This window comes from Macaca nemestrina, chromosome 4 (assembly GCF_043159975.1).
Source record: "Macaca nemestrina isolate mMacNem1 chromosome 4, mMacNem.hap1, whole genome shotgun sequence".
NCBI classification, from domain to species: Eukaryota; Metazoa; Chordata; class Mammalia; order Primates; family Cercopithecidae; genus Macaca; species Macaca nemestrina.
In genome coordinates this window covers 154,885,447-154,907,309 of record NC_092128.1, presented here as the reverse complement: position 1 = coordinate 154,907,309, position 21,863 = coordinate 154,885,447, and the positions used below count along the sequence as shown (strand labels likewise).

The 21,863-nt window shown below is 62.4% G+C and overlaps 1 protein-coding gene across 5 annotated transcripts; it reads right to left on the bottom strand.

Annotated features, from left to right (window-relative positions):
* Nucleotides 1-16: 16 nt before the first annotated feature.
* Nucleotides 17-15,627, bottom strand: LOC105483414 (transmembrane protein 184A). 5 transcript variants are annotated; one of them, XM_071095443.1, is made up of 10 exons: nucleotides 13,413-14,115; nucleotides 12,574-12,792; nucleotides 8,213-8,378; nucleotides 7,703-7,793; nucleotides 7,521-7,596; nucleotides 7,268-7,359; nucleotides 5,959-6,128; nucleotides 5,203-5,400; nucleotides 4,360-4,636; nucleotides 17-4,317 (listed from the first exon to the last, which is right to left on the bottom strand). In XM_071095443.1, exons 1-9 carry the CDS (start codon nucleotides 13,581-13,583, stop codon nucleotides 4,407-4,409), a joined length of 1,413 nt encoding a protein of 470 aa, XP_070951544.1. In that variant the 5' UTR covers nucleotides 13,584-14,115; the 3' UTR covers nucleotides 17-4,317; nucleotides 4,360-4,406. The 5 variants fall into 5 exon arrangements, with proteins under 5 accessions (XP_070951544.1, XP_011742603.2, XP_011742604.2 ...); XM_011744301.2 differs by lacking the exon at nucleotides 13,413-14,115 and adding an exon at nucleotides 15,315-15,627 and having other exon boundaries at nucleotides 17-4,636; XM_011744302.3 differs by lacking the exon at nucleotides 13,413-14,115 and adding an exon at nucleotides 14,183-14,267 and having other exon boundaries at nucleotides 17-4,636.
* Between the last annotated feature and the right edge of the window lie 6,236 nt (nucleotides 15,628-21,863).

Sequence of the window (21,863 nt, the reverse complement as noted above, 5' to 3'; positions counted from 1 at the left end):
AAGTGGCTTTCACAGACTGCTGGCCCGTGACCGTGATGCTGGGACAGCCACGGGGGAGGTGCTGGTTAGGTGGCCACGTCCCGGGCTCAGTCTCCGAGGGTCAGGCCACAGTCCTGAGTGTCGCCATCTGCCCCACCCACAGCCCCCTGTCCATGCAGCCTCTCCCAGTGGAAGGAGCAGAGAGCACCATGGCTGTCAGTGTCCCCCTTCCCCAGGAGATCCCTCACCCAGCTCTGCTGGACTCTCAGAGGAGCCTGCAGGAAGCCGTGAGCAAGACAGGGTCTGTCTGGGAGCAGAGAGCAAAGCGGCCCTGCACAGTGGCTGGAAGCCTGTGGACTCCTCTGAAAAGCCAAGGGCCTGCCCACATGCCGTCGCCGCTCCGCCTGGCCTTCCAGGAGAGCAGCCCCGGCACACCCGGCCCCATTTTTGGGGCTGAGCTGACCGAAGGGTGAATGCCGTTCAGTGCTGGACCACGCAGGGTGAAATCCAAGTTGGATTTTTTTGAGACATCTTGCTCTGTCACCCAGGCTGGAGTGCTCGTGATCACGGCTCACTGCAGCCTCAACCTCCCGGGCTCAAGCAATCCTCCCATCTCAGCCTCCTGAGTAGCTGGGACCGCCGGCATACACCACCACGCCCAGCTAATTTTTGTATGTTTTTGGAGAGATGGTGTTTTACCACGTTGCCCAGGCTGGTCTCGGACTCCTGGGCTCAAGCAATCCACTCGCCTTGGCCTCTCCAAGTGCTGGAATTACAGGCATGAGCCATGGCACCTGATCATAATCCCACCTCTCAGCATCTGTGTGGCTTGGGGCCAGTTCCCTCCTTCCCAGCCTTGCTTCCTGTGAGGTGGGCGTGGAGGTGACTGCAGCAGCCGGCACGAGGGTTGAATCTGTGCTGGGGCCACAGCAGCCTGAGCTTGTCACTAGCAATGGCAGGGATGGCACTTTCCCCAGCTAAGTCAGACCTCCCCTGTGGCCCACCCTGCGGCTCTGGGCCCAGCCTGCTCCTCCTGGGGGAGCTGGTGGGTGTGAGTTGGGGGCACAGAGCCCCAGCCCCGTGTGGGGCTCCTGGAGGCCATGGACAGACAGGGAAGCTGTGAGAGGAGACGCCACCCCGCCCAGCCGTGCAGCCTGCACCCTGGCCAGGCCAGGGCCCCCAGGGCTTCTACCCTTTCTTGTGGATGCTGGGGATTTTCAGCTGGACCATCTCCCAGACGAGGACACTGAGGCAGGAGAGGTTAGAGAGGTTGGTGGGGGCATTGGGCCAAGACACGCGGCTCCTGCCTGCCTCGAGACCCACTCCTCTGTCGGGGCCTGTCACCGGGAAACCCCTTTTTCTGCAGCGATGATGACACTGGAACCATGCTGGTCTCCGTCCTTCCCCCTCTAATGAGCCCACGCTCCCTCTCGAGGCGGGTTGAGCCCTGGCCTGGAACGCCCCACACTGCCTCCGTCCATGCCAAGCGGGCTCAGCCCTCGGGGCTTTCCTTTGAGTCGTGTTGGAAAGAAGCAGAGCAGCCTCACCCACGGGCAGAGGCGTCTGTGAGGCTCAGGAGGCAGCGGGGAGAGAGGGCCTCCGTGGAGCGGGCTCCCGGTGTCCGAGTCCCTGCTCTGTGACCCCAGCCTCACCCACGGGCAGAGGCGTCTGTGAGGCTCAGGAGGCAGCGGGGAGAGAGGGCCTCCGTGGAACCGGCTCCTGGTGTCCGAGTCCCTGCTCTGTGACCCCAGCCTCACCCGCGGGCAGAGGCGTCTGTGAGGCTCAGGAGGCAGCGGGGGGAGAGAGGGCCTCTGTGGAGCCGGCTCCTGGTGTCCCAGTCCCTGCTCCATGACGCCAGCCTCACCCGCGGGCAGAGGCATCTGTGAGGCTCAGGAGGCAGGGCGGAGAGAGGGCCTCTGTGGAGCCAGTTCCTGGTGTCCGAGTCCCTGCTCTGTGACCCCAGGCAACTTCCTCCATCTCTCTGGGCTCAGTCGCCGTCCCAGCTGGCGTGAGCGCTGAGCGTGTCAGTTTCCTGGCACAGTCCTTGGCTGGTCCAAGTGGGCATTTGGCGGAAACTGACTTCTCCCCTGTCCTAAACCGCAGGCCTGAGGGGCTGCTGACATAGGAGCTCAGCCCCCAGCACCTCAGCCTCTGCCGCCGGGAGCCCACGTGGTGTCTGGGTCTCCAGAAGGGGAGCCCTCAGTCACGCACCCTCCAAACACAGATTTCAGCAACTCGATCTCTAATGGGGTGGCCTTCCCCAGGGCAAGGGCAGAGCAAGCCTAGCGTCTGGCCAGTGCCCCCAGCCTCCAGAAACTGGCCCTTGGCAGCAGGTCCCCGGGGAGCACCACACCCCCACCTGCTGACAGAGTGAGACACGGGGGCTGCCTGGTGGGTCTCTCCCTATGGGGGTCCAATAAGGCAGGTGGGCATCTTTGCAACCACGCAGGGAGGAGCTCGGCCTATCAGACAGCCCGGCCGGGCCCTGCAGACCCACTGGCCTTGGATCCCCATGTCCCCAGCCCAGGAAGCAAGAGGCTGGGAGCTGGCCCTCTGTTGCCTGGACCCCACTGGTCCGTGCCCGCTTTGCTGAGTCCCTCGAAGACTCCAGGTCCTGCTGTTCCCGGTGGCCGTGGCCATGGGTGGGGGCAGCACAGGTGGGAGCCACGGTCCCCGGGTGGTACCCACTGGGCCTTCCTGTCTGCTCTCCATGCCCAGTGCCTGAGCCCCCCAGGCCTTGCCCACTTCTGCTGCCCCTGCCCCAGCCCCCACCCAACCTGTGCTGTGGGCCCCAGATACACAGAACTGACTGCCACCTGCAGGCCAGGTCACTGCACCGTCCCCTGAGGGGCCCTGGGCCTGGGGGGTGCCCTGCAGTGACACCCCTCGCCCTGGGCCAGCTGTGTGTCCTTCCAGAAGCCACCTTAGTTCCTGGGCGGCTGTTGTTCTCGCCGCCGGGATTTCCAAGGCCTCTTAGGCGCCTCCAGCTTCCCGAGGGCAGGGCACGTGTCTGAAGCTCGGCTCCTCAAACCCAGGGCCCCACCTGGCACGTGGAGGAAGAAGAGAAGGGGAGGAGGCAGGTGCCCAGGCGGGAGCCCCCTCTGTGCCCCCTGGGAGTGCCCCCCCAGGTACTCAGGGCCCTGCTCTCACGGCCTTGTCCCCTCGCCATGAGTGGGGCACAAGGCCCATTCTGGAGTAAGCAGAGGCTCCCAGCAGAAAGGCGGCAGCTGTGATCTCACAGCCCAGCCTCTGCCTTGCACTGCCCTGGGCCACGAGTCTGCCCACCCCAGTCAGGTGGGACCCCTTTCCCGCATGCAGACTCTGTGACCCCCACCACATCCTGCTCCTCAGGCTCAGGCTCTGCGAGAACAGAAGCCAAGACGCAGTAGAAAATCCAAGGTGTTTAGGCCAGGCGAGGTGGCTCACGCCTGTCATCCCAGCACTTCGGGAGGCCGAGGCGGGCGGATCACGAGGTCAGGAAATCAAGACCATCCTGGCTAACATGGTGAAACCCCGTCTCTAGTAAAAATGCAAAAAATTAGCCGGGCGTGGCGGCGGGCGCCTGTAGTCCCAGCTACTTGGGAGGCTGAGGCAGGAGAATGGCATGAACCCGGGAGGTGGAGCTTGCAATGAGCTGAGATCACGCCACTGCACTCCAGCCTGGGCCACAGAGCAAGACTCCGTCTCAAAAAAAAAAAAAAGGAAAAGAAAATCCAAGGTGTTTAAATATAAATAAGAGCACTTCCCACAGCCCCACGGTGCTGGCCAGCCTCATGGGCACCTGGTGGTTCCACAACCCATTCCAGGCACACGCTCCCCTGGGTGGGCGCCTGGCCAAGGCTCCCCTGTGGCTGGTGTGTGAAGACATGTGGGCCCTTCTCCACTTGCCCACGATGGCCACAGCAGGCTCCGAGGAGGCCCAGCCCTGGCCAGCTTGTGTGGACCTCACCGGTCTTCAGCACCCGGAGCTGCTGACTGTGTCAGGGCCCGGCTGCCCAGCACCCTGGCGCCCCTCCCTCCAGCTGCCCAGCCTGGGATCCGTGCGCTGTCTGTCTCCTGAGTCAGGGAGTCTGGCCCACTCATAGCTCCCGTGGGGCCCGTACAGCCAAGGCCCGGCAGCCACGCTGACTCCCTGCCCCACGGTGGCCCCTGGGGCTGATGGCCAGGTGATCCCGGGGTCCCCAGGCTCTTCCGATTGGCTCAGGTGCCCTCTCCTTGGGCGGCGGGCCCACCTGGGTGCCTGGCAGGGCCATCAGGTGCCCTGACCCCCAGGCTGGAGGGAGGATGGGAAATGGGCTCCGAGGGCCTCGCAGGAGGGCTCTCAGGAGAGGCCCCCACCTTTGGCAGGGTTGATGGGTGGGGGGCCCTGTTCTTCCCCACAGGCGTGGGCAACCTGGGTCCCTAAAGCACCAGTGGCCAAGGTCCCCCTACAGGTCCTCCGAGGGGATGAGCATCCGCTTCTCCAGGCTCCGGCTCTTCCTGCCCCTGCCAGAGCTGCCGCCGGGGTGGGTGCCGGGCCTGGGGGCCTCCTGCGTGGCCTGCTGCGTGTAGTGCTGGTAGGCGGGGGAGAAGTTGTGGATGGCGTCCTGCACGATGTCCTGGGGGCTCACTGTCTCCCTGAGGCCACTGGAGATGCTCTGCATGGGTGCCGGGGGTGCTGGAGGAGGGCAGCGTATGAGCCCCACCATCCCCCACTGCGCTCCAGCCTCCGCTGGACAAGCCCCCTCAGCCCCGCCTCCCAGGATGCCCAGGGCTGTGGCTCCTGCATGTCCAGGTCTGGCCTCGGCCAGCGGAGGGTGACCCCAGACCCCTGGACCCCAGCCCAGTTTGCTCCACCCAGCACCAGGCCTATTCCTGGCCAGACCCCTGCCAAGGACCACGTCCCCTAGAGTTTCCGAGGGGCTCCAAGCAGCGGAGTACGCCTTTGGCTGGCCTGGGGTGGGCACCCTGGTATCTCCACAATGACTGATGAGAAGCCAGGCAGGCCACAGGCTGTCCCCGCCCTAATGGGGGGCGTGCCTGGCAGGGGACACCCATCCCCCGTCACCATCGGGGTCTGGGCCCATCTGGACCCCACACAGCCCAGGTCCCTGTCTGGAGCCGGATGCCCTTTGGCCGTCTCCCTGCCCAGCGAGCTGGCATTCCTGGGCCTTGAGAGTGGCACGGACACAGACCCGGTGCCCAGGGCAGGGCTGTGCGCCCTGGCTGGAAGGCAGAGCGTACCTGGCGAGTTCTCCTCCTTCTCTGCATACACCTGGCAAGGGAAGGCATAGCGCAGGGCCACGGAGGCAAACAGCATCTCCACGCAGATGATAAAGTTCTGGTAGCCAGCGGCCAGTGTGCCGGCCCCCAGCCTGTTCCCACCGCTGGTCTCCACCTCTGGGATGACCCCGCACCGCTCCAGGACGGCCAGCAGCAGCCCTGCGGATGCCACGGCTGCTCAGCCCCAGCCCCGGATGGGGTCTGCAGGGGAGGAAGAGGCCCCGGACCCCGCAGTGGTTCCTCTGACAGGCGCCGTGACCCTGTCCGTGTGGTCTCGTCCCACCCCAGGAGACTGAGGTTCAGCGGGGCAAGGCGCCTCCAAAGTCGGGGGTCTCAGCACAACAGGTGCTCAGGAGCTCTCCCGGGCCTGCCCTGCCGCTCCAGCCCCAAACCTTGGGCCCGTCCCCAACTCCTCCCTGTCTGGTGGCCATCCTCCTCTGCCAAGGTGGGCTGTGAGTTCCCTGGCCTGGCAGGGACCGGGACTCAGGAAATGCCACTGTGGGCTCTGTGCAACCTCTCCCCACTGACTGTGGGCCCAGACCTGCTGGCAGGACCTCCCCACTCCCCCTGTGTCCGCAGGCTCTACCCTGGCTTCCAGCTGACCTGTGCTGCCGCTGGGGAAACTGAAGCTCGGGGGAGCTGGGGAAGGGGGCGTGAGGTGACCCCAGGCTCTCTGGACTGCAGCCCCCGCCTCGGCAGCATCCCTGCCCCACACACCTTGCCAGAACGACAGGAAGATGACGGCTTTGATGGTGAGGAACTTGAGGACAGGCTGGAAGGGCCGCAGGAGCTCCCTGGTGGTGAAGTAGAAGAGGAACAGGGCGTAGAGGGCGAGGCTGACAGAGGCATTGTAGATGAGGGTCACATAGAGGTAGCCGCTGCGGACACTGGGACAGACGGGAGCTGTGGTCAGGGCAGCCCCACGACCCCGCCACCCTCCCTACCCTAGAGCCGCTGCCGCCACCGCACCCTCGGCCTGGCTCCCACCCTGAGCTTGGGAGCATGGGCCCTGCAGGCATCCTGGCCCCGATCTGATCCTCACTTCAGGGCCTGCAGGAGAGCGTGGGGAGCTGGGGGTGGCTGGGGGGGCCTATGCAGGGGTAGGGCAGGGACACGCGGCCATTCTCCCTACTGGCCCTGCTCCTCTTTGTCCCAGGATCCCATCCTCTGTGCAGGCAGCATCCAGGCTGCCTCTGCCGGAACGCTGCCTCCCAACCCTGTCCACCTGGCCACTGCCTGAAGGTCCTCTATGTGGTGGACACACAGGTGTCATTCCCGTGTGAGTGTGTGCACACGTGTGTGTGCACAGATGTCGTGTGCACATGGTTGGGGTGCATTGTGGTGTATGTGCACACATTGCGTGCATGTGAGTGTACATATGTGTGTGGTTGTGGTGTGTGCATGGTTTGCGCACATGCTGTGTGCATGTGTGAACATGTGATGCACCTGTGTGATGTGTGTGCACAGGTGAAAGCACATGTGTCTGTGTGTGAGCATGTGTGTGGTGTTGGTGAGCATGCATGTGGACCTTGGCAGGGGTCCTTCCTGTGCTGGGTGGCTGGCTATCTGCTCAGACAACAGGTCGGGGTGGACCTTGGCCCCGTTGGCCCAGGTGTCTTTAATACCAAGAGTGCTCAAGGCTGGGCGGGGGCTGGGGCCATCACTGCCTGGCCAGAAGCCCTGAGGTCCTCAGCACAGATGCTGGCACAGACGCCAGACTCACCCCGGCCATGTCCTGTGAGGGGAGGTCCAGGCCCCTGGCCTTGGCAGGCACTGAGGTCCTTGTGGAGAGGAAGTGGGTACCTGTCTTGGGTGGGGTCCCTAGCCCAGCTGGACACCAAGCCCGCCTCGTTGGGCCCCATTGCCGGGCCCCGGCCCAGTGCCCACCTCATGCCAGGCACCCCTGAAGCTCCCACCTTACTTGAGCCCAACTGGACGCCAAGCTCGCCTCGCTGGGCCCCACTCCTGTGCCCCAGGAGACCCAGTGCCCACCTCATGCCAGGTGTCCCCGCAGCTCCCGCCTTACTTGAAGTCCCCGTCGTGGTATTTGCCAAATGCCTGGAGGATGATGGTGGTGACGGCCATGACGGGCTTCACCAGGCAGAACTGCAGAGTGGCCTGGGGGCGATGGCACCCGGTGGGCCTGGGGCCAGGTCCCCCAGGGGCCCAGGAATGGGGGTTGGGGCAGCCAGCAGTGAGCAGCCCCCTGACACTGGGTAGGGTGGCGCTGGGCTGGCCAGGTGGGAGGAGGGCGGGCAGGGCTGGGCGGATCCCCTCACCTGCTTGCAGAAGCGCAGGAACCCGATGGAGTAGGTCATGCCCCGGAGGCAGCAGGTGCCGTAGATGCAGCTGGACCTGCGGGGGACATCCCTGAGCCGGTGCGGGAGAATGCAGCCCCAGTGCCGCCCAGGTGCCCAGTCCCAGGTGTGTGGGGTGTGTGGGCTCTGGGTGAGACGCTTACTTGATGGGCTTTCCACGAATCTCAGCCATGATGGCACCCTCGCCTCCCAGGTACTGGAAACACAGGCTTAGGAAGCTGTAAATGACAAAGGCTGCAGGGAGTGCAGAGGGGGACCGGCCGTGAGTCCTGAGCCGCACCGGGACCCCGTGGCGCCCATCTCACCAGGACAGGAGGAGGCTCGGGAGGGGCCGGGCCTGGCAGATCACACAGCAAGAGGCTCCTGATGGGCCCCATCCCCAGCGGGGCAGCCTGAGAGGGTCAGGGTGCTCCTTCAGGGGCCCCGCTTTCACCCCAGGCCAGGGCAGGTCCACCGAGCCCCTTGCACGGAGGCTGTGGGGTCATGGGTTCCAGGCCTGCCAGCGCCACTAACCCCAGCTGTCCTGGCAGCCCCTCCGACAGGGGCAGGGAGAGTGGGGTGCCCTGGGGGCTGGCCATGGAAGTGTGTCCATGCATGCAGGCCCCGGGGAGTCTCTCCCTCCGCTCCCCCGACGGATGCCACCCAGCGCCCACCTTCATAGCAGTCCCGCACAGAGTCAAAGTAGACGTAGTACTGGTGGTCTCCCAGGAGAAGGAGGCTGAGCCAGGAGTCGAAGGCATAGATGGGCACGATGAGGAGCAGGCGGATGATATAACGCTGTTCCTGTGGCACTGTGTAGGAGCGTAGGTGCAGGTAGATCTGGGCGCAGGAGGGTTCGGGTGAGAGCCGGGCCTGCCCGGTACCCTGCACCAGCCCAGGTGAGCCGGGAAGGAGGTGGGGTGGGCGCGGGCCACCAGGCACCTTCTATGTTTGCATTTTCTAGTTTTCTACAATGGGCATCCTTATTACAATTAGAGAAAATAAATTATTTGCCTATTGTAATCAGATGCTTACTTTTATACTTATTTACTATAAAAGTTCATATAAGTATGAATGTGTAAGTATACATTAAATACATATTTCTGATTACAACTAAAAATAATACACATTTTAAGAATTTACTTTTTATGGCTGGGCGTGGTGACTCACACCTGTAATCCCAGCAGTTTGGGAGGCCAAGGTGGGTGGATCATTTGAGGTCAGGAGTTCAAGACCGGCCTGGCCAACATGGTGAAACCCCGTCTCTACTAAATATACAAAAATTAGCCAGGTGTGGTGGCGTGCGCCTGTAATCCCAGCTACTCAAGAGGCTGAGGCAGGAGAATCACTTGAGCCTGGGAGGTGGAGGTTTCGGTGAACTAAGATTGCGCCACTGCACTCCAGCCTGGGCAACAGAGCGAGACCCTGTCTCAAAAAAAAAAAATTATTTTTTTGAGAAACATAGTCTCGCTCAGTTGCCCAGGCTGGAGTGCAGTGGCACAATCATGGCTCACTGCAGCCTTGAAACTCCCGGGTTCTAGTGATCCTCCTACCTCAGCCTGCTGAGCAGCTGGGACTACAGGTGTGCACCACCTTGCCTGGCTAATTTTTGTATTTTTTTGTACAGACGGGGTCTCACTGTGTTGCCCAGGCTGGTCTCAAAGTCCTAGGCTCAAGCGATCCTCCTGCCTCTGTCTCCCAAAGTGCTAGGACTACAGGCATGAGCCACTACACCTGGCCTAAAATTTATTTTTTAAATTGGCAAATCAAATTTGTATGCATTTACAGTGTGCAGTGCGATGTCTGATATGTGTGTTCGTGGGGAATGGCTGAGTCAAACCCATTAACATCTCCATTATCTCCCATACTTAGCATTTCTTTGCAGGGAGGACATGTAAAATGTACTCTTTTAGCAATTTTCAAGCATAGAATACATTGTTATTTATAGTAGTCACCATATTGTACAATAGATCTTTTTTTTTTTTTCTGAATGACTTCCTTGGGCATGAGTGAGGGTCCTGTTTGTTCCTAGCCTGGGAAAGGGAACTCTCACTCATTCCTTCATTCAGCAGGCATTTCTGGAGCCCAGTTAAGTGTCTCACCCGGGGAACGGGGAGGGGACATGTCCTGGTCCTGGGCTGGGCAGACTCTCAGAAGGCAGGTTGGCTTTTGCTGTGGGGGCATCCAAAGGACGTGCACCCTTTGATTCCTAAGAATTTGTCCCTCCCTAGGGGCCGGGCATGGTGGCCCACCCCTGTAATCTTAGCACTTTGGTAGGCTGAGGCGGGCGGAGTGCCTGAGCTCAGGAGTTCGAGACCAGCCTGACCAACAGGGCAAACCCCATCTCTGCTAAAAAATACAAAAATTAGCCAGGTGTGGTGGCGGGTGCCTGTAGTCCCAGCTACTTGGGAGGCTGAGGTGGGAGGACGGCTTAAATGCGCGAGGCAGAGGCTGCAATGAGCAATGATTATGCCGCTGCATCCCAGCCTGGGCCACAGAGTGAGATCTTGCCTAAAAAAAATGAAAGCCAATCCCAGCACTTTGGGAGGCTGAGACAGGCGGATCACGAGGTCAGGAGATCGAGACCATCCTGGCTAACCCAGTGAAACCCCGTCTCTACTAAAAAATACAGAAAATTAGCTGGGCGTGGTGGCAGGCGCCTGTAGTCCCAGCTACTCGGGAGGCTGAGGCAGGAGAATGGCGTGAACCCAGGAGGCGGAGCTCGCAATGAGCTGAGATCCGGTCACTGCACTCCAGTCTGGGCGACAGAGCGAGACTCCGTCTCAAAAAAAAAAAAAAAAAAAAAAGGAAAGCCTGGGAAAAAATATGGGTGATTATAATGTTTGCCTTTAAACCTTTCTAGATTTTCCCTGTTTATTTATTTATTTATTTATTTATTTTTAATTATTATTATTATTTTTTATTGAGACAGAGTCTCGCTCTGTCGCCCAGGCTGCAGCGCAGTGGTGCGATCTCAGCTCACTGCAACCTCCGCCTCCTGGGTTCAAGTGATTCTCCTGCCTCAGCCTCCCGAGTAACTGGGATTACAGGCACGCACCATCATGCCTGGCTCATTTTTGTATTTTTAGTAGGGACGGGGTTTCCCCATGTTGGCCAGGCTGGTCTCGAACTCCTGACCTCAGGTGATCTACCCGCCTTGGCCTCCCACAATGCTGGGGTTACAGGCGTGAGCCACCGTGCCCGACCGATTTTCCAAGTTTTCTGTGAGGACACAACAAAGGGTCCTCCTGTCTGAGGACCCTTTCAGACAGGGTCAGCCGAGCCTGGGAGCTGGGTGCACGGGGGCCCGTGTGGAAGGCTTTCTGGAGGAGATGCGTGAGCGGCGGTGGGCAAGCAGAAGCGACGTGCACCTGGCTGCTTGGGGTGCAGCTCAGGGAGTTGGGGGAGGTTGGCGGCAGGAACGGACTCTTATCAGTCACACACTCCCCGCCAGTGCCTGGGAGGGACGGCATGACCAGCCATCAGGAGACCTCTCCCGGGGCTGGCGCTGCCTGGCTGGGTGACCTTGACAAGCCACTGTCCTCTCCGGCCCTGGTCCTCCCATGTATAAAGCAAGGGGGATCCAGCCACTCTGTGTCCTGCCTGGGACTCCTCACTCGAGGGTGGCTCTGGAGGTGGGCTCAGGGGTGGGACAGGGCCTGAACTCCAGCTCAAGGGGTTTCCATGAGCCCTGTCTTGACCGCGAGGCCCCATGAAGCTGAAGCCACACTATAGCTGCACACACACAGCTGGTTCCCAGGATTACAGCGCAAAGACGGCCTCCTCCGGGAAGCCCTCTCTGATGGCCTTACAGGAAGGGCCTGCCTCGGCACCACCTCTGCGGCTCTGCACCCTCCAGGCCCACACTCATACACGTCTACCTTTGGTTCTGGTTATCTGGTCACAGCTCACTGCAGCCTTGAACTGGGCTCAAGCGATCCTCCCACCTCAGCCTCCCTAGTAGCTGGGACTACTGGTGCAGGCCTCCATGCCCAGTGAATAAGCAGCTAATCAGCTGTCACGGAGATGCTGCCTCGGAGGCTTGTGGCCATCGGGGTCCCTGCCTGCCAGTCTCCTGATGGCCCCCTGCCCTGGCTCACCTACAGATCCATTCCCTACACCAGTGCCCCGTGCACCCGGGGAGCAGCTCTGCTCTCAGCCCAGCCCTCCACAGCCTTCCTGGGCTACCAGCACCCCGTGAAAGCTGCCTCCCCACACTGGGGTCAAGGGCTCTGGACAAACCCCTGCAGCTGTGTGACCCTCGCTGGCCTGTACACGCCTTCCCACCCCACCCCTGCACACACTGCCCTGGCCTCTCTGTGTATCCGAGGCTCTCAGGTGGGTCCCATCCCTGACCCTCTGCCCTCTCTGCCCACCCCCTACCCTCGGGCACCATTTCCTCCTTGCCCTTGCCTGGCCCTTCCTTGCCACCGCGCCTGGCCGCTTCTCTACCTGGGGGCTGTTCTATTCCCACCTGGGGACTGCTGCGGGTCGGGGGCTGTGTGTGTGGCTTGGGGCTTGAGGAAGTTGCTTCTCGCCCGTCTCCCACACAGGAGTTCCAGTGCCTCCAGCCAAGCTGTGACCTTTGCTCCCCAGCTCCCTACAGAGCAAAGTCCAACCCCCTGCCAACCCCCCACCAGCCTTCTCCAGGGTGCCACACCTCTGGCGGGAGAAGGCCCCTTCCCCTTTTCAACTATGTGAGCTTGGGAAAGGCCTCTGGTCTCTCTGAGACTCAGTCTTCTTGTCTGTGAAATGGGACCACACTGCTGACCTCAGGGAGCTGGGTGAGGAGCCTGTGAAATAGCCAGGGATGCCTGGTGGGTGCTCTGCCCTCAGCCTGGCAGAGACCTCCCCATTTTCAGGCCCAGCTCCCACACGCCACGTCCTGGGGAAGCTCATCCCCTCCCCCGTGCCCTGGCCAATCCCACTTCTGACAGCATCTGTAGCAGCAGCACCCAGCGGGGCCAGGCTGAGCCACGGCCACATCCCGTGGAGACCCGGGTCCTGAAGGAGGCTCGGGGGCGGGAGGGCTTACCTGGTGGCAGGTGAGCACCAGGGCAGTCCACACGAAGATCCCTGAGACACCTCGGGCCAGCGCGGAGGTGAGGAAGAGCCAGGGGGCCCCCTGGGAGCCGTTCCCCATGTGGTCCATCTGCGGCCCAGCTGGCACGGCCGGCGGGGGGTTGGGCTGCGGCCAGGTCGCTGACACCAGGGGGACACCGGCTGTCTCCAGGATCCCTGAGACATTACTCATCTGCAGAGGGAGGAAGGACACACACCGAGAGGAGTGAGGGCAAAGGTGCCGGTTCCCGGCAGCAGGAAGCAGCCGGGGAGGGAGGAGACAGTGAGAGGCTGAACCACCCGCCAGGCCGCGCCCCGCACAGGGACACCAGCGCCAGGCCTGGCTCCCTCCCTGCTCCAAGCTCAGCCACCCAGGCTCACCCCATCAGCCACCTGCGACCTGAGGGCCCCACCTCGGTTCCCCCTTGTAAAACCAGCTTCCACCTCCAAGTCTCAGGTTTGCAGGGAGCCTGCTTCTTAGGAGACAAAGACTGTCTTCCAGTGGGCTGGAAGAGGGGAACCCCTGCTGCCCTGCCTGCCCGGGAGGTCTGGGGAGCAGGCGCAGACCAGCACTGCCTGCCCCGGCAGAAGCTGTGCAACCAGCCCCATGGGAGGAGCGGCCCTCACCGGCTCCCCGGCACCTGCCCACCCGCCTGGGAGCCCGGCTTTGCTGGGGTTCTCGGCAGCCGCAGGCGCCTGTTCTTCCGTCTCCTACAAACCTGCTGGGGTCCTGAGTTCACCCTCTCCCACACTCACAGCCCAGTCCAGCCTCCTCCTCTCCCTCTGGTCTGCGGTCACAGTGCCCAGCTCTACCTTTGCTGGCAGGAAGCACCTGGCCCAGTCTGGGGAGGCCCAGCCTCCAGGGAAGCCTAGCTGGTCATTCTCATGGCCACGTGGCCCCCACTGGTGGCCCCACTGTGGGTGGGGCAAGGCCGGGATCTGAAGGGCTGTGCCAGGCTGGGGCGGGGTGGCCCAGTGCCTCATGTCCCCAGTGGCCCACCTGGGCCCCAGGCTGCAGGCCTGTCTCCTCCTGTCCCCTCCCACGGCTGACACACTATCCTCCTGTCTGTTTGCTGGGTGGCAGCTGGCTCCCAGGAACCTGCTGACCGCCTGGCGCCCTCACCTGCCTGTGCCAGACGGCCAGGCAGTTGCCACCCGGCGGGGACAGGTGGGAGAGGTCTGCGGCAGGCCAAGGAGGGCCGGGCTGCAGGAGGAGGAGTGGAGAGCTAATGGTACAGGGTTTCTCTTGGGGGGTGACGGGGTCCCGAAATGAGGTAGAGGCGGCAGCACACAGCACTGCGGATGGACTTACTGCCACCGAATTGTTCACTTAAACCTGGGTAAACTGATGTTATGTGAACTTCATCTGAATTGAAAAAATAAATCCGTGCCCCAAGAGGTGTGTTGAAAACATTCAAGTTTTCTGGACCGGGCGCGGTACCTCACGCCTGTCATCTCAACACTTTGGCAGGCCAAGGTGGGTGGATCACTTGAGGTCAGGAGTTCGAGACTAGCCTGGCCAACATGGTGAAACCCTGTCTCTACTAAATACACAAAAATTAGCCAGGTGCGGTGGCACGCACCTGTAATTCCAGCTACTCAAGAGTCTGAGGCAGGAGAATCGCTTGAACTCAGGAGGCGGAGGCTGCAGTGAGCTGAGATCACACCACTGCACTCCAGCCTGGGGACAGAGGGAGACTCTGTCTCAAAAAAAAAAAGGAAATATTTCTAGTCTTTGTGTGTCAAGGCAGGACTCGAGGAGTGACAGCACAGTCCCCGGACCCTTTGGAGTCTGGCAAGGGGTTGGGGGCCCTGAGGGTCCCTGTCACCCCCATGCAGAGGCCCCTGTGGAAAAAACTCACCCACCCCAGCTCCTGGGAGAGGGACGTGGGCCCTCAGTCCTACCTCTTGTCCTGTTCTGGTTACGCTTGGGCTCATGCCACCAGGGCCACCATTACCAAGTCCTGCTCCGTGCCCGCAACAGATCCACACGCTCCTTGTCCTTCGTCTCCTACCCTCCCACAGCCCTGGGCAACAGGGCTCAAGGGGTCAAGCCTGGAATGACTGGAGCCACTGTTCTCCTTTTATTTTTAATTTATTTCTTTTTTGAGACGGAGTCTCACTCTGACGCCAGGCTGGAGTGCAGTGGCATGATCTCTGCTCACTGCAACCTCCACCTCCCGGGTTCAAGTGATTCTCCTGCCTCAGCTTCCTGAGTAGCTGGGATTACAGGTGCGCACCACCATACCTCGCTAATTTTTGTATTTTTAGTAGAGATGGGGTTTTGCCATGTTGGCCAGGCTGGTCTTGAACTCCTGACCTCAGGTGATCTGCCCACCTCAACCTCCCACAGTGCTGAGATTTCAGGCATGAACCACCGTGTCCGGCCTGTTCCCCTTTTAGAGATGGGAACGAGGGGCACATCCACGTGTCCAGCATCCTCGAGGGGTCCGTGCAGGGCCCAGGCTGAGGCCCATCCATCCCTGGAACACCCTGCCTGCTCTCCCCAACCCCTCCACCAACGCTGTCCTTCCAGGGAGCCTTTCAGGTGGGGAACAAGCTCAGGAAGTCGTGCCCAGCTCTCAGGCCCGCCTTGCCTGACCTCCCCATCAGTGCCCGCCTGGGCCTGGGCCCAGAGCCACAGCGTGCACACCCTGGCTGGGCCCTCCCGGAGCCCGCCTGCTCCCCAGGCCGGGACCTTCTGAACCAACCAACCCTGCTGTCCTGCAGCCTCAGGTGTCACCCCTGGAGAGACCATCCCCGTTGTCCCATCACCGTCCTCAGGTCCTCAGTGCGTGTGCGACTTCCTGTCCACCTGTCTTGTGTTTGCTGCTGGTCCTCTCTCTGCGGGAGCTCCAGAGCCTAGAGCCGTGCCCTGTCCATGCTCGGGGCACGGGGGTTGCGGTGGGGGGCTGTCCGGCTGAGGCGGTGGCCCTGTGGGCTAAGGTCTCTCCTTGGCCAGGCAGGGGTGCTGGAAGGCGGTCCCCAACTTCCGTCCAGCTGCGTTCCTGCTGCAGCCACAGGTACAACTCCCCCCTCCCCCACCTCCCCGCCTCCCTCCCGCCCCGCAGAGCCCCAGGCAGACGGCTCAGCGCGTGCGGATGTCGCCCTCTGGCTGTAAGTGTCGGGATCACCGTCTCGGACAACTATGAAGTCAGGATGGCTGGGGGCTTTGAAGGGTGAAGACTTTGGTGCCTGGGCGTGCACAGAGCTGGAGGGACCGAGAAGTACTTTATCCAACTCGCTCATGCTACAGGCAGGGACACTGAGGCCCCAGCCCCTGCTTGATTTGCTTCCAGCCCCAGGCCCCTCCCCAGGCTGATGGTGAGAATGGCTGTGTAGACAGCAGGAAGCACTGTGGTTAGATGTCAGCAGGACCTTTCTGGCTGGAGCCACCAGAGCCAGGCTTCTGGGAGGGCTCTGGCTTTGGGGAGGCTCAGGGCTTGGGCCCGGGACACAGATCGAGGGACCTCCAAAGCTGTGCCTTCCGCCAGAGGCAGATCCTCTGTGGGAAAAGGTGGGGTTTTCTTACAAGGCCAGCTGGGCACTGGGCAGGGAGGCCTGTGGATCTCCTCGGCCCACAGCTGTGCCAGTGGGGAGTGTGGGTGCAGGGTCTTTGCTGTCAGCCTGAGCTGGTTCATGGCTCCTGAGGGTCCCTGACCCTTAGAAGCCCCTTCAGTCGAGGCTGCCCCCTGCCCTGATGGTGGGGGGCAGGTCCAGTGTGGTTTCCTCATTGTTCTCACAGCCGCCCTACCCTGGCACGTCCTTGTTTAGCTGCTGCCTCTAGGAAGGCGTCCCGAGAGCCCGGGCTCTGGCCCTGAAGCCAGGTGCTCTTGCACACTCTAGGAAATGACTTTGCCTTGTCAGGCAGCCTTGGCTGTATCCCTTCTCCCCAGCACTGGGCCTCAGAGGCCTTTTATAAACCTGAAGCTCTGAAAAGAGAGGAGGCCTCTGCCATCTCCACTGACCCTTCCTTCTCCAGCTTTCTGACCACGTCACTCAGAGACGTCCTCAGCCCTTGGCTCTTTGTCTTGCCTATGGCCTTGGCCAACTTGGCAGGCGCCTTTGCCTCTCTGGGCCTCTGTTTTCTCATCTGTAAAGTGGGTTTACTGATCAAATCCTGGCCAAAGCAGGATTTGGTCAGCGCTGGCCTGCCTGCCCATCTTCTGGGCCACACTCCCCACCTGGCCTGCCTGTCCCCACCCCTGCTGTCACTACCCTGGTCCTGGTCCTGGCCCCACCTTTGCTGTCCCCACCCCAGCTCTCTCTCCATCACCTGCCCACCGTCTTCTGGCCTACGTTCCCCACCCGGCCTGCCTCTGTCCCCACCCCGGCTTTCTCTCTATTACCTGCCCGCCGTCTTCTGGGCTACGCTCCCCACCCGGCCTGCCTCTGTCCTCGTCCCTGCTGTCCCCACCCCAGCTGTCTCCATCACATCTGCCTCTTTTGTCCCCACATCCAGGCAGACCCAGGCACTACCAAGGTTTCTACCAAATCCCTGCCCGAGGTGCCCGATCATTCAGTAAAGCGAACACTCAGGGTTCCTGGGTGTGAACTGCAGCCCCGCCGTTCCCCAGTGTGCACCCCTCAGCCTCCATGTCCCCACCTGGGAAATGGGAGCAGTAATGCCTGCCCTGCGAGGCTGCTGAGTGCACACAGTGAGACCCACAATGCGGGCACACCGTGCTGAACTGTGTGGCTTCCCTCTCTCCCCTACCCAGTGACCACCTGCCTGGACATGTGAGTCCTCCCATTCCTGAGCCCCTGGGATGGGTCCTGCCCTCAACCCCCTGGCTCTCAGCAGGTTCTGGCCCTGCCAGTGTCTACGGGTGGCTCCAGGGTCTCCCCAGCAGGTTCCAAGGCTCTCTGAGCCCTGCACTGCAGCCCCCACCTCCCTCCCCTGCCCCCGCCCAGGCCTGGCCCATTCTGGGCACACTGAGGGACAGCCTCGGTGAGAAAGGGTCCCACGGAGCAGCCAGTCCCCTTCCTCCTCCCCAGGGAGGACACCGGCCCCAAGTCCCACAGAGAGTTTGTGGGGGGCCTGGCTGGAGCCTCTCTGCACCCCACGAATGCTGGTGGATCGGTTGGTTCTGACCCCCTTCCACTCCCTGTGGTTCTGAAATGTCACTGAAGTAATTCCTTGAAGAGTGTCACACAGCCCCGAAGGGGGACAAGTGGGGATGGGACCCCGAATCTGAGGCCTGGTGTCTCCCTTACCCCCACCCGTCTCCATCAGGGCCAGCCCTCCTGTGAGGGGCCTGCCTCGTGGGTATCCGGAGCCAGCACAGAGGCTGGACCACCATTCCCAAGCCTCGTGGCAGCCCCCCAGGCAGGGACTTGCCGCAGCCCCCAGCAGGTAGAGGGCAGAGCCAGACCACGGCTTGCAGTCCCATGTGCCCCCCGGCCAAGGCCTTGACCTTCGGCCTGCAGCTGAGATGTGCCTGGGTCTGGAGGTGAAGGGTCAGGCCTGGCCAAGGCCTTCACATCCCCGAAGCAGAACCCGCACTCCCGTCCCACGGCCAGGCGGGCAGACCCCATGGCACTGCCCGGAGAACATGGTTCCCCAAGAGGAAGTGGGTCTTGGCTGAGGGCCCCTCTCTCCTCCCGTCCTGGTTGGCCACCGCTGGCTTTAATGAAGGGGGGGCACCCTGAGGGGAGGTGCCCTGTGAGGAGGTGCCCTGCGGGGAGGTGCGGACCCCCTTCCACTCCCTGTGGGGGTTGCAGGGCCTTTGTGGGGAGCGGGCGGGGCTTCTGCTGCTGACTTCGTTCTGGTTTGAACACAGGTCCCTGTGGTGGTGCAGGGCCTGGGACCGCACCCCCTACTTTGTCTTGCCCTAGGGTCTGGGGAGGGCTGGTCTCCACATGGTCCTCCCAGCCTCCAGCACAGGACCTCATGCCAGGGTGCGGCCCGTGTCTCGCCGGGGAGGCTCGTGGAGCAGGAAAGAGGGCGAGAAGAGCCGGATGCGCCAGCTCGGGCGCCGTGGACCAAGGGTGCTGGTCTGGGGACGTCAGGAGCAGGGCCTGGTCCCCAGGGAGGGGCAGTCGGGAGGTTGATCACTCTGCCACCTGCCCACGGGGCTTTCTGGCTGATGGAGGCCTCACCTGGCACTGGTGTCATGGCCTCTGCGCCCAGTCACAGGAGGCGGCAGGGCCGGCTGGGCCTGATTTTCCTGGTGGGGGCTGGACACTGACCAAGCCCATCGCAGGACAGACCTGTCTGCCCAGATCCAGGCGACAGGGCCCTCTGACCATTGTTCACTGTGTCCAGGTGTCCGGAGCTGTGGGGAGGCTGAGACGCCGCCCAGCCAGTCCCACACCCTGGCCCTGGCACAGCCACCTCCTGCCCTCATGAGAAACCTGGCTGAGGTCCTAGGCACTGCTCCCCAGTTCCGGGCCGGCTGCTCTGCTGGTACCCACCCCCTTAACCCCTGCCTGCCCATCTCTCTGCAGACGCAGACAGGTACGGCGTACCCCCTGCCTGCCTCCTTCACTGTTGGGTGGAACTCGGGGCGCCTGGGAGCTGCCTCCTCAGGGCTGGCTCATTCGGTGTCCCGGCTGAGCTGCACACCAGGGGGAAGAGGTGACCGGTGGGCACGCATCTCTGACACCCGGCTTCCCAGGCCTGCCCCACCCAGTCCCGTGGCCCTCCCCTGGGGGCCCTGGCCAGCAGTCCACCCACACGGCAGCCCCGGGTGTGAGCAGGAGGTGACAGGGATGGGGCTCCACGTCCTCCCAGCTCTGCTTCTGGGATGCCCCCGGCTCCTGTCCACGGGCATGGCCTCCTAGGAGCCAAGTGGGGCAGGCAGGCAGTGTGGCCTCCTGGTGATCCACACGCCCCCTCCTCACTGGGACCAGGGAGCAGCCCCTACAGCCAGGAGGAGCAGGCCCTGGGCCAGACGCCACAAGCTGGGGCCTGGTACTGGCTGTGTACGGTGTCTGTGACCTCAGGCAGAGCCTGTGCCAGCCTGTGCCTGTCTCCACCGGCACGAGCTATGTGGCAGGTCACGGTGGCCGGGCCAGGGCCTCAGGTTGGCCTCCCTGTCATCTGCCCTTCCAGGGACACAGGCTGCTGCATGGGAGAGCCAGGCTGGCCAGGCCCTGGGACTCGGAGCTCCACTCTCAGCTGGCCTGGCGACCTGGCAGGCAGGTGCAGCATGGGGGGCCCTTCCCTCAGCTTCTGACTCTCGAGCAATTCTGCTTTGCCTGAGCCCATCAGCCTTAGACCCTGGGGCGGGACCGTCCCAAGGATCTGCTCTCTTCCTCCCATAGGTCTCCTGTCCTGTCTTCTGGGGCCCAGCCCCTGCCTCCCTGCTCCCGTCCCTGGTCCCTCTGTTGCCCCCATTCCCAGAGAGTCACCCAAGGCCTGCCTGTACTTCCCTTCACCTGAGGGAGCTGCCAGCCCTGGGTGTGTACGGGTTGGGGGCACCCTTTCATCTGGAGCCAGGGTCGGGGGTGCTGGTCTGGCCGGGACTTGCCAGGCTGGCCAGAGACCCTGTTTGTTTGGTGTCCAGGTGCCATCCTGGGGCCCATCCTCTGGGGTGGAGGTGGGGCTCAGGTGTTGGGGAACTGTGATTCTCAGAATTTCAATACATTTTTCTTTTTTTCCAGGAGCCCCCACCCCATTGAAGTGCACGGGCCCAGCTTGGACACCACACCCCTCTGGTGTGCACCACACACACACACACACATTCTCGCACTCCCACACCCACGCAGCTCACCTCCCTGCTGGCGCTCAGCCTGTCAGGCAGGTTGGCTGAAGGTCTCCAGGCCTAAGAGGGGCAGCCAAGGCAGGGTGGGCCTGAAGTTCGGCCCCCGGCCTCTTGGCCTCTGCTGCCCCCTCCTCACAGCGGCGGGCTGCCTGGGTCCCTGAGAGATGATTACTCCTGAGCATTGGCCTCTCCCCAGACCCAGGAACTCCTCCCAGCCCCACCCCCACCCCACCCAGCAGGCCCTACCTGCCTGGGTACAGCTAGAACAGACCACACCCTCCACCTTCCCCCTGCCTGGATTCTGGGACCCATGTCTGTCCACGTGCCACCCCTGCCTCCTGCCATCTCAGCGGGTGTGAGCCTGGACCAATCTCCTGGTCCGGTGGACTTCAGACGTGGGACCACGCGTGGGCTGGGGGTCCTGATGCCCCTTCACGAGTGATGCAGCCCCTGCCTCCCCCTCCCTTCTTTGGGCCCTCACCCCCGAAAAGTCCCATTCGGGAGCCTGAGGGTGTTGTGACACGGCTTGTCACCCAGCTCTGGCCCTGCCCACGCATGCCTGCTACCCGCGTGACTGGGACGCGAGAGGCACGCACGCGCTCCCATGAGCCTGGAAGCTCGGGTCTCCCACCTGGGTGGGGCAGGACGAGCCCCCATTTGATGGGGGAAGCTGAGTCAGGAGCTGCAGGCCCCTGGCTAGTGGGTGGGGGCAGGGCTGGAGCTGCGGTTTGTTCTGCCTTCCTGGGCTGCACCTTGGATGGGGGGCATCGCACATGGCCCCGGGCCTCGATCTTCCCACCTGCGAAGTGGCCTCCAAGACGCTTCCCCTCCTGGGTGGTCGGGGTGAGGTCGGACGGGCAGAGCAGGTGCGTGTCCCAAGTCCTGTCTGCGAGTTCCATGGAATTCTGCTTAGGAACAGCGCGGCTGGCTTCCTTTTCCTTGCAGACCCCTCCCTCCCTCCCCCGCCTTTCCTTCCAGACCCCAGGCTTCCTCCGGTACCCCCTCCCGTCCTGTGTCCTAAATCGTGCCCAGCCAGGGGCAGCTGACCTCTGCCCTCCTCAGCCTGGCACCCACCTTGCCAGCGAGCAACTCCCAGCCCAGCTTTGCATCTTCAGGTGCCGGGGCTTCCGGCTCCTGCAGCCTACTTCGGGGTGTTCTGGGGCCCAGGAGAGCAGAGTCTTCATCAAAACATCCCCAGCTGTGTGCTTCTTTCTTGCTTCTTCTTTTTTTTTTTTGGAGACAGGGTCTCGCTGTGTCACCCAGGCTGGAGTGCAGTGGCGTGATCTGGGTTCACTGCAACCTCCCTGGCTCAGGTCATCCTCCCGCCTCGGCCTCCCAAAGTGGTGGGATTACAGGCATGGACCTTGCGCCCGGCCTTATTTCTGAAAATGACTCCGAATCCCCAGAGCTCCGGCGCCTCTGGTCTTCTCGCAGTTGTTTTGGAATTTACGCACCCTCTCGCTGCCTGAGCCGTCCTTCACCACACGCAAGATGGGTTTTGCTGTTTTTCTCGCTGTGATGCCAAACTATAAAACCAGCGTGGCAGGGCGCCTCT

Excerpts from the sequence above, each read along its gene's own strand:
- LOC105483414 (XM_011744299.2), bottom strand. The coding sequence starts at position 13,583 with ATGAGGCACTGGGCCACCCCGCCCCAGCCTGGCACAGCCCTTCAGATC. Across the intron at positions 6,129-7,267 it reads TACCACGACGGGGACTTCAA|TGTCCGCAGCGGCTACCTCT; the intron begins GTAAGGCGGGAG and ends CGTCTGTCCCAG. Across the intron at positions 5,401-5,958 it reads CTTCCTGTCGTTCTGGCAAG|GGCTGCTGCTGGCCGTCCTG; the intron begins GTGTGTGGGGCA and ends TGGCATCCGCAG.